The sequence below is a fragment of the Oreochromis niloticus genome, unplaced genomic scaffold, assembly GCF_001858045.2.
Source record: "Oreochromis niloticus isolate F11D_XX unplaced genomic scaffold, O_niloticus_UMD_NMBU tig00006613_pilon, whole genome shotgun sequence".
Lineage (NCBI taxonomy): Eukaryota > Metazoa > Chordata > Actinopteri > Cichliformes > Cichlidae > Oreochromis > Oreochromis niloticus.
Genome location: NW_020328089.1, coordinates 58966 through 70564, shown reverse-complemented (window position 1 = coordinate 70564; position 11599 = coordinate 58966). Strand labels below are relative to the sequence as shown.

The window sequence follows — 11599 nt, the reverse complement described above, 5'->3', positions numbered from 1 at the left end:
TCCTGCCTTTGGTTTCCAGCATCATCGGCCCATATAAACGAAAAATAAGTCCACCTAAGACACAGACTGTTGGCGAGCGATTGGGTGGTGACACAAGTTTCAGCCGCCTCACTGTAAGCCAAGCCTAGGTGCTTTTTCACGAAGGGTCGCTAGCGGTGCTAGCTAGCTAGCCGGCTATCAGCAACACGTAAGAGAACTGTCACTAATATGGGATGTCTTGATAAAACTAGCAGATATTTGAAGTTTAAACACCTACATTCTCGCCTGAAAATATCTTAAAAGTTTATTTTGTGACCTAGAAACACGAATAAAAGCATTATAGAATCCAAGTGGTGTCCGCCATTGTTTCAGTGGTAGAGGCGTGCTATGAATTGTAGGATATGGAGTTTTCCACCAAGCATACACCTTTTAGGCCGTACTACTCCGGGTATACCACTAGAGAGAGCCAACACACCACAAATGAAGTCTGTTCCTATGGGGCCAAAAGTAGAATCTTTCTCAGGAGCCGAGAAATTGGCCCAAATTTGCACTAAAATCAAAATATTTAAAAAACTATAAAAGTCATAAACACCAAAAGTCATACCATGCTAGTCCAGCTCCAGCTGCACACAATGATATGACATATGTAACCCTTGTGTCAAAACTGTGCGGCAGATAAGCGGGAAAATGTTCACTAAAATATTAATATTTAAAAAACTATAAAAGTCATAAACACCAAAAGTCATAGCACACCATTCCAGATCCAGCCGCACAAAATGAGGTAACATATATGAAGCTTGTCTCAAAACTGCGGGGCGAATTACGTGGAAAAAGGAAAATAATAACTAGAAAAATTTGTATTTCCTGCGAAAATGCTGTGTGGATGCCTTAATGCTGAAAAAAGCTCAAAAAGTTGTATGGCGGTGAAGAAACTGAAAATTCTGCTGAAAACAGGTGAAGAAACAGAAGTTTTTTGCTGAAAAGAGGTGAAAAGCAAGAAATTATACTGAAAGGGGTAAAAACTGATAAATTTTTGCTGAAAAGTGGTGAAAAAAAACCCATTGCCCTGAGCAGGATTCGAACCTGGCCCTCCTGGTCTCAAGGCAGCTATTCATCTCTCTGAGCCAAACTCATTCTCACAAAGAGGTGGAGAGACTGACAGTTCTACTGAAATGAGCAGAAGCTGCTGAGAAGTGTGCTGATAAGAGGTGAAAAGGCTAAAAATTCTGCAGGAAAGAGGTGAATCAGCAGAATTTCTGCTCAAAAGAGGGTTTTCTGAAAACAGCTGAGATTTATGCTGATAAGAGGTGAAATGGTTGAACATAGAGTTTATACTAAAACATAATCTTTCTTCTAAATCATAATATTTGAACCAACTGATAGTATTTCTGCCAAATCACAGTATTTCTGGTAAATCACAGTGTTTGTGCCAAATCACGGTATTTGTACCAAATCATAGTATTTAGCTAAATCAGTGCAAAAATATAGTATTTGTGCTAAAACTTAGTATTTATACTAAATAATATTTTTTTCTGCCAAATCATAGCATTTGTGCTGAAACATTGAAAATTCTGCCAAATCATAGTATTTGAGCCAAATCATACAATTTGTGCTAAAACATTGTTTATGATTTAGCAGAAACACTCGGACTTGGTAGAAATAATATGATTTGCATGAAATACTTTGACTTAATCAAGCAAAAAGTGCTACAGCATAGCAGAAATTCTACTTTTTGAGCAAAATTACTAGGATTTAGCAGAAATACTAGGATTTGGAACAAATACTATGTTTTAGCACAAACCCTATGTTTTGGCTCAAAAACTTTTATTTTGCACTTATACTATAATTTGGAAGAAATACTATGCTTTGGAACACATACCATGATTTGGCAGAAATACTATGAGCAATAATAATATAACATAGCAGAAATACTATTATTTGGGTAAATGCTATGGTTTGGCACAAACACTGATTTAGCACAAATACTATAACATAGCAGAAATACTGCGATTTTGTTGAAATACTATGTTTTAGCACATATACTATGATTTGGCAGACACTATGATTTAGCAGAGATAATATGATTTGGCACAAATACTTTAATTGAGTACAAGTACTTTTAGATAACAGAAATACTATGATTTAGCAGAAATACTATGATTGAGCAGAAGTACTAAGATGTAGTAGAAGTACTTTGATTTAGCAGAAATACTGTCCTTTAGGAGTAATACTTTAACATAGGAGAAATATTGATACACACACATACACAGAGCCTAAAGAGAACAGGGGCTGTTAAGAGTCTGGGCTTGGTATATCCAGAGTTCATCAGTCTGCATGTGAACTCAGTCTGGCGCACAACAGCGAGACCGCCACGTCCCGAAAGACGTGGAGTTCTGATGACGGAGCAACCAGTCGAACAAATTTCCTTCAGATGTATATAATCCATGTTTTGTTGCCACGTCTCAGTTAAACACATGAAGTTGAGAGATTCCTTTATAAAAAGATTGTTTAAAATAAACAATTTGTTTGTGATTGAGCGAGTGTTGAGCAGGGCAACCCTGATTGATGACGTTTGGTTGGTGCACTCAACAGCTGACTGCAGTGGCACTCGAATTAAACACCTGTTACGCCGGGCGGTGACTTCAGGGCTAGCTGAAGCTAGTATCCATAGTGGTACATCACCTCTACCATCAAAATGGCGGTCGAACGAGGGACGCAAGGTGAACATCAGACCATAGATTCCGGGCTGGGAACTGAAGTGTAACGTCGACACAAGGTGACAGTAGATGAATTGGTCCAAGAAGCTAATCTTGGGTACCTTCTCAGTCGCACCTGGACACCGGCCCTGGTTCCCCTACTCTTTTCTTCGTGTTAAATCCCACCGATATGTTCGGAAACATGCACTCGGGTGAGGAACACACAAAGGGTGGAGGGAAAAATTTCCTGTAACTGTCCCAGCTGTCCCAAAAAGCTCTCCATTGAATCTTTGATATACAACAAAGATTGTGTGACCATCAGGGGTGAAATGACCGGCTTCACTTCTTGCCTATCTACCAGCACGTCCAGCGATTTAGCTGAAAACATCAGATCCGTTTTGTCGATCATCCAAAGGTTCAGCAGTAGTGCACTCAGCAGCTGCAGTCTCCACTTCACAATCGCTTGGACATGCTCGTAGGCAAGAACTGAAGCAGCTCATGGCGGTGAGAAGTGAGGAGGAGAGCAGACACAATCTGACCACTACCAGCACACTTGTGCTCCGGAGGTTTTCGTTGAGGTTTTATTTTGGTATTTCCGTTGATCCGTACAATAAATTTGCATTTTAGCCTAAATATTTAGTTTCCTATAACATTTAAACATGTGCTTTAAATATGAAAAGTTTATATTTTACTAAACGTTGTAAAAAATAACTCGAAAAACAAACATGTTTTTGTAAGGTTTTGAGCTAAATGTGGAAAAATGTTGTTACTTTCAGCATGTTTCACTTCACAAAATGAAAGTGTGTGGACTCGTCACATAATATTAATAAATTGAATAGTTCATTGTGACAGAATAAAACCAAGAAAAAGAATGCAAACTGCAAACTTAATTTTTTATTTTACATTTTTTTTTACAAATTAGGCACAGACAGCCGTGGAGGTCGTGGCTGCCGCAGGGGTCGTGGCTCCCTAGGCTGCCGGGGCGCCCTTTCAGCGCGTGGCTCTTTGGATATCAATGGAAATACCAAAATAAAAGCTTAGGAAATCCTGCGGAAGAAGGCAATCCGGGCCCGGCGGTCGTTGCCGGCGTGGGGGTCGTGGCGGCCGGTCCGGAGTAGACTATAAAGAGTGATATGAACTTATTTAGAATTTACCTGAATGAAAATGTCTCCAGAAAAGGGAGAACCGGGTGTGGGGGCGCTGCTGGTCCCTTGCTGCTGCCGACGACCTCCTCCCCCTCCCCGGGCAGCACCTGCATGTTGTTGAGAAAAACCACGTCAGCTGGAGCGCAGCCACACTCCTAAATACGGTTCTCCTGACAAGCGTAATCTGCCGCAGCTGGCTGTGGGTAACGAGCAGCAGGTGTGTCTGCCTCCAATGCAGGGGCACTTCCGGGGTCGCGATCCTTCCAGCGACCCAAAACATCCAAGAGTTCCAATAAACACTGTGGGAGGGCGGCACCATTTTAACAGGCCATGAATCAAAATAAACACACTGTTGGAAGGAAGATTGCTACGAACCATAGTTAAAAGCAGCTCAAAAGAAAAGGACGGTACAGAGACAGATTGCGTCTGGATGCAAAGAGACGGTACTTGCAAAAAATAGCGTGCATTGGAATTGTGGACCCGTATGAAATAACGGCAGTAGAGACTGAAGACCAACCGCTATTGACGTAGCCTGATATATTTTCGTACCTTGTCTGTGGAGTCAGCGCATACACAGCGAACCAGTTTCGCAATTATAAATGTCCGGAGGCGCACATCCAATTCACCAAGGATTGGGTACAAGATTTGGCTATTTTCAAGCCTCCACGTCGCGAATACGTCGTCATCCAAATTTACCTTGAAGGGTTAGGGGTTAGTGCAAGCATAAATTCATTCATGAGGGGGAAATTACAGCGAGAACATGTGGAGGCTCTGTTAGATGGATAACATAGTGAGTTCAGTGCACTGATTGTCCTGAAGGATTTAGTCATTCTCTGTGGTTAAAGAAATTGCACTAATTACTTCATATTCATTATAAATAATCCTAATTACACATCTTTGTTTGTCACTACAAATATTTTAGTTTTACACTGTGAGATTATTATATTATCTTATGCCACGTTATACCCCTAATTAAAGATTGTGAAATTATTATGTAGTTTTATTTTGCCTCCTGACTTAGAAGAATGTGATAACTATTACATTTATTAGACTCCTGATTTATTGTGGATGAATGATATTGTTTTATGATGCATGATACTGCTGTGTTATAAGAAATGCAGTTTTCAGAGAATCGTGGCCTTATTTGTCTGATTAGAGAAGAACAGAACATACTGCACAGGAAGCCAAGGTCATAACTTAGAGAGAAAGTATGTGGATGTTTAGGTTTTATGACTAGGTGGCGCCTCCTGAAGCTATAAGAATGTGAGAACTGGTCAGACATGTTGAGATCTGCTGTGACCCTCCCATCCGGATGTATTGCACAAAAGTGTTGTATGGAATAATGAGAATAGTATGGAATAAAATGATTGTTGATTGAGCATTTATACACCGAGTGTTGTTAACTGAGGATTTAACAATACATTGATCAATGGCCTGCAGAATCTCCTTATCATATTAAGTGATTCGTAATTGTCACTTCAAGTCAAACTTTATGCTTTCTCCATCTTGAAGTGATTGCATCCTCGCATTACATACTTTAGGTTCATTTTCTGCTGGCAGATTAACAAACAAACAAAAAAAGAATGAAGTATGAAAACAAAACTAGAACTAAACCTATACTTGTCGCTCTCTTTGAGGCAAGCTGCAGGTTAAACACTATTACTAAAAACTTCCAGGAACACATTTTTTAACACTTCTATACAGGAAGGCTCCCAGTTCCTATGATAGAATATAATTACAGAAAGAAAGAAACAAACACCATTATGAACTTAAACAGGTGCATACACATATATGAATAGAGTTCTTATACTCACAGTTGAAAAGCATCAACTTTAGTATAAATAAATTAGAGAGATAACTCAGAATAATATTATTTAGGCCAACAGGAACGTCACTGAGTGTCTATACTTTGAGTCCGCGGACCACATGTTGCCAAGCACAGGAGTATTTTCATCGCTGGGTCACAAAGTTCAAACCGGCGGTTTGAACTTTCCTAACCCTTCGCACGCTGGCAAGGAATGCACGCCGCCGCCCGTTCCTTCACCGATTTGCGAAGGCCTGGTCAAACAAACTTAGAGCTGACCAGTTTAACAGAGGCCCGGACCCCCGGATGAGAGAGAGCATGTACCGAGTCAAAAACTTGATGACGCCATGAAACGGTGTCTGGACGGGTCTGTCCTCCAGTATGAGACCGGCTGCGTGGATTTAACCGCGAGGATGTCTGGGTCACCGCTCTGATCGGCAGCCATGGCGGAGCAGTCTATGCCGAGAAAGACGGGAGAAACCAGCGCACGGGACAAACAGTCAGCCACATGAGTGGACTTACCAGCCACGTGCTGAATGTCTGTGGTAAACTCAGAAATGGCTGCCAACTGGCGCTGCTTGTGTGCACTCCATGGATCAGAAACCTTGGACATCGCAAACGTCAAGGGTTTGTGGTCCACGTATGCAGTAAAGTGACGACCCTCAAGAAAAAAACGAAAATGACGAGTCGCCAGGTGGAGAGCCAGTAGCTCCCTTTTAAAAAATGCTGTAATTGCGCTCGCTGTCACGTACGGCTGAAAAAGGCGAGCGATTGCCAGACACCCAAGATTCGCTGTTCCAGCACCACACCCACCGCTATGTCTGATGCATCGGTGGTCAACGCAATCGGTGCCGAGGGAAATGGGTGGCGCTGAGCTCCTTATGGTGAAAGGAAACCACGCCCACGGCGCTGCTTTCATGGAGCGCAGACCGTGAGCACAGGAAGCTGATGCTGATGTAAATGTTCGCATAGAGCAGGAAACCACACATCTGACGATCTGATCTCGGTGACGCCAATCATCGTCCTGAAACAGCAGACTGAAGGTGGATCAAATGAGACAGGCAGGTGGAGGAACTCCTGCCTGTCACCTCCACCTACCACCAACTTAATCCAAGCAGAGCTTTAACACGGCGACAGGTCACATGACGCTGTTAGCGGGACGACGTTAGAGAGATCTGTTAGCACGGTGACATCACAACAGCCATATTATTGGTCACATGATGTCATTAAAAATGACCAAAAGGCTCCAACAGCATAAACACGGTCCGGTTCAGGTGAAGCCAGCAGCTACAGCCACCTGTGTCACCATCCACCTGTCACTCAAAGAGGCCACACCCCTAAAATGCAAACTTTAAGCCTTAATGTGAGTTACAAACACATCCTCCCTCGTACAGCTGTTATAAAGGAGGAAATGATCTACGGAGACCAAACAGTTTGGCCCTTTCTCAATTCTCAAGTACGCGAGTACGAACTCATGATTTGTGCAAGTGGAACACCAGCGTGCTTGATGATGTCCCAGGACTGGATTTTTACTGCCGTCCCCTCTTAGTTTAACTGTGATTAATATGTTATGAAGCTGAACTTTAATCTCAGCCAAACTGATTCACTCAGGAACAAATCAAACACTGAAATAAACCTAACATTAACATTTAGAAGTGATCTAAGAGACGTGACACATATCATGTTTAGATTTCTCGGTGTGAATGTTCACTGCAGTGCGTCTCCTGTTTCCTCTCCTGCTGCTGTTTGTGGCTCCAAAACAAACTGACAGTATTTGGTAGTGAAATGGCGCCACCTCGTGTCTCTATGCGATGCATTTCACTGACGTCACAGCCAGTTAAAGTTAATCCTTCCTGTCTTTGTTACAGGTGATGAGGCTGTCATTGAAGGACTCGGGACAGATCTGATGGCTGCAGTCTGTTCTGTTATCTCCTAGATGCGTTAGTATTCTCCACCATTAATCCTTATTCTGTTTTGTGCATAACGTAAATCTACATCACAGAGTCAGGGTATCTAATATTGTGTCCACCCTGCACCCTGTACATGCACACAGGTGGACGACATCTTATGCAGAAGGTGGATCTGAAACAGACAGGAGACTGTAAGGTGGAGTCAGGGGAGAGTGTAGGTGGTCAGGTGGAAGCTGAAGAAGGAGGAGACAGTCTCTGGGTGGTAGAGTACCAGATGACTGAAGTGCTGAGGTAAGTTATAAATGATATAGTGGTGCATAAACACGCAGAGAGATGCTAACCTGCACACTAACACTGATGTTTATTTATCAACAACATTTTATTAATAATAAACAGGTGTGATGGTGATAAGTAATATAATTCATATCGTTATTATTTGTATTGTAGTTTCTCACTTTGACCACCAGAGGGCAGTGAACACTCATCACAATCACAGTCAGCTGCAAGTAAAAACAGAACAACCTCTGATTCTCACATTACATCAGTCTGTTTAACTCAGTGTTTCTGATGCTGGAAGCTATGATGTGAAAATATAATACAAATATATACAAACAACAAGACATGTTTGAGTAAAGGTAGAAACAGCTCAGATAAATTAGGTTCAGTTAAGTCCCTACAAATCAGAGAAAAGCCCAACAATCAGACATCACTCTGTGACCAAAGACCTGGTGACAGAGGGAAGGAAAAACTGCCTTTAACAGGAAGGAGACCCAGGAAGTGCAGCCATCTGCCGCAACTAGTTGAAGGTGGGTCATCGTATCTCCTGATGACTGTCCTGAGGAAGCACTTACACAAAGGAAAAAACATGACAATGACTCAGACTTCTACACTTTACACAGTTCATATCTGAATAATATGATGATGTTTGTTTCTGTATTTATGTGATGATGAGAAAAGTTTGAGTGTGTGAAGCTGACCAGCTGTACAAGGAGACTGGTTTAATGAGTTTCATGTGTGAATCCCAGTTTCACTGAGTTTCATTGCCTTTTACTTCCACGCTCAGACCAGAGCCTTCTTTAACACCTTCTGAGCGTCTTCAGCGAGCTGGTTGAGGATAAAGTTCAGAACTCTGTAGGTCGTGACGAAGGAGAGGCTCATGGCTACCGGGATTCCCACTATGGGAATGAATCTGGACACTTCCTCTGCTCCAATTAATCCAGCTGCTCCTCCAAGTTGGGCGAACGCCTTCAGGAAGAGCTCTTTAGTAATTTCCTTCGCAGCCACTGGTGAAATGATGACATCACGCAGCTCAGTGTATGACACAGCTGTTCTGATAGCGAGTCTCTTCAGAGATTGGACATCGAGACCAAACGCATGTACAAAATGTGTGACAGCACCAATCAGCACAGCAACATCAACAGCAACAGAAAGCCCGGGAACGGGAACAGCTGCAGCAGCTGCAGACAGAGTGGCCAAGAGATATAAGTGTACCTTTAAAGCTTTTTTCTTCTTGCTGATGACGTCGGGGTTGACGTTGGGCATGACATACAGCAGAGTGTCCCTCTTATCTTTGGGAAGCTCTCTCTCTAAGGTCTCTTGTAAGAGAGAGAAGTCGAACTTGTGGAGCTGAAAACTCGACATGAGGAAGACTCGTGGAGACTCGATGCCTAAATCTTTGAGTCCTGTGTCACAGAGGAAACATGTCAACACGATCAGGTTCATAAAAATAAAAAACGATTAAAAACTAGATTTAAATGATTTTGAAAACTCGACCTCACTCACGCTGAATGCAGTCGTCTCTGATTTTTGTGAGAGTTTTCTCTTTGCTGGAGTCTGAAACACTTTCCTCGGCTCGGATATCGTTGTCGATCTTTGAGCGAACAAAGTAGAAATTTCTCTTCATCTTCTTAATCTTCTGAGCGAGTTTCACGTCGTTTTCTCTGAAGCGAGTGTCTGAGATGATGAGGAAGAAGTCATACTTGTCAAACCCAACAAGCTTCAGGTATTTCCTCGCTGGGAAGTCTTTGGTTCCGATTCCAGGAAGATCCCATAAAGTGACGTTGGGATTATCTGGATGGGGGTACGGTGTGACCTCTGACGTAGTTTCTGTGACACCAGTAGGAGCAGCTCCCTCGTCTCTGTTCTTTATCCCCCTGAAGGCATTAATAAAGGTGGATTTACCTGCACCACTTTCTCCTGTGATGGCGATATTTAACGAGACATTGGTTTGTTTTTCTAAATATTCTTTAATCCTTTTTGCTGCTCCGGCCGTGTCGTTGTTCTTCAGGGCTTCTTTAACTCCAGGAATTTCTTCTGGGCACGAATCATCTGGATCCTCCATGCTGATCCTGACAGAAAGAAAAACATAAAGACTTTTATTCTGGAATGCAGACACATACTATTGATTATCAGTAATGTTCCTGACGGCACACGGACACAGCACATGTGGGCAGTAAGTCATTAAAGGTAAAACGGTAAATGTCGGTAAAAGACGTGTTTATATGAGAAAACACTGAGCCCACCAAAGTCTCTTCCTGGGGTTTGTTGAGTATTTTTACATCCAATATTAACATTAATTTACAAATAATATCTTTCTATAAACCTGAAAGTTTGCCTTTTCCTTGACTTGAAAAACTAATTTGTGCTTATTCTCATTCTTGTTCTGATAGGACAGCAAACCTGTCACTTAACTAAGTTTAAGGTAACAGCAGGTACTCACTGGATTCCTCGTACTGTTGACACACACACAGCTGGATCAGCAACAACTGCGATCGGTGCTTCAGTTTGTTCTCACCTAGTTGTTATACAGGTGCAGTACAGGTGAGGGCAGATCCTTAGAGAGCGACCAATGAAAATGCTGCAACCTGAACCAACCAGTTTGTTTTTACTCTTTTTTTTTTAACTGCAGGTGTTGTTGGAAACAGAGAGGAGGGCTGTGTGTGCATAACAGAGCTGCACCTGCAAGAGCAGCAAACATGGTTAAGGAAGTGAACCACAGACACTGTTTGGACAATTAGAGTTTAATATTTAAAATCCACGAGCACCGCCTACAACAGAGCTCAGCCAATAAGATCACTGTGTTTGCTGCTGTGATGGGCGATGAGTCAAAACCAAAGAATGTTCATTTTGTTGTTTTTAAAGTTCGACTGGTTGTACCTGAGTTTGGGCGGAGGTTACACACACACACACACACACACACACACACACACACACACACACACACACACACACACACACACACACACACACCTGGTTACAGCAGGATGAGTATGTGAGTTTAATGAGTCACCTGACTGTCAGGCTGAAGAGTGGCAGCATTCTTACACTCATCAATCACCCAAAAATGTAGACGTAGTTTTAATTCACTTGAAAGCCAGAAAACTAAAAAAACAGTTTTATTTGTTGTTACCGATCGTCCATCTGGGCCTTAGAGTTTCTGATTTTCATACTTTTATCTCATTTAGTGCTCAGTTCTGATAAAATCCTCATTGTAGGTGATTTTAACATCCAGATGTTGAAAATCAGTTACAGTAGCCTTTACATTTAGAATAATGGATTACACATGAGGACTCTCATCACAGTAGGTGTCTTTCTGAAAGTGCTGTAACTAAGTTTAAGGATCTGCTGTAGCTCCTCTGAAAAAAAAGTCTCAAATGAGAAGTGGTCATGGGCCGGCTGAGTCATCTGGATTTTTCCATGGTGTCCCTGTGGTCCCTCCTCTGGGCGGAGCCCTCGTCAGTACACCTGTTATACTCACCTGTGGGAGATCCAGGCCAATCTGCAGGCAGTATTTAAGACTAGAAGAGGAATCAATCTGTTTCACCGTCCCCAACCTCAGCTTCTCCATACCTCCATTAACCAACCTGTCCCTCTGTTCATCGAGCCCCCACTCCAAACACTCACTGCTGTGCTTTAGTTTTACTGTCACTGTTACACACTGAAGGAGGACGAGGTTCATCCAGGTGCACACTGAGGTTTATTGCTCTGAAACACAGCAAAACAGCAGTTTTGTGTTACTGACGGCTTCTGTTACCATAACTGGCCTGTGTTACTTTTGTAAGGGAT

General features: G+C 42.4%; 1 protein-coding gene across 2 annotated transcripts; it reads right to left on the bottom strand.

The window, feature by feature from the left end:
* Positions 1-8150: 8150 nt before the first annotated feature.
* LOC109200693 (interferon-inducible GTPase 5) lies at positions 8151-10445 on the bottom strand. 2 transcript variants are annotated; one of them, XM_019356277.2, is made up of 3 exons: positions 10254-10445; positions 9317-9882; positions 8151-9207 (listed from the first exon to the last, which is right to left on the bottom strand). In XM_019356277.2, the coding sequence occupies exons 2-3, from the start codon at positions 9873-9875 to the stop codon at positions 8594-8596; spliced, it is 1173 nt and encodes a 390-aa protein (XP_019211822.1). In that variant the 5' UTR covers positions 9876-9882; positions 10254-10445; the 3' UTR covers positions 8151-8593. The 2 variants fall into 2 exon arrangements, with proteins under 2 accessions (XP_019211822.1, XP_019211821.1); XM_019356276.2 differs by having other exon boundaries at positions 8152-9216.
* Positions 10446-11599: the final 1154 nt, after the last annotated feature.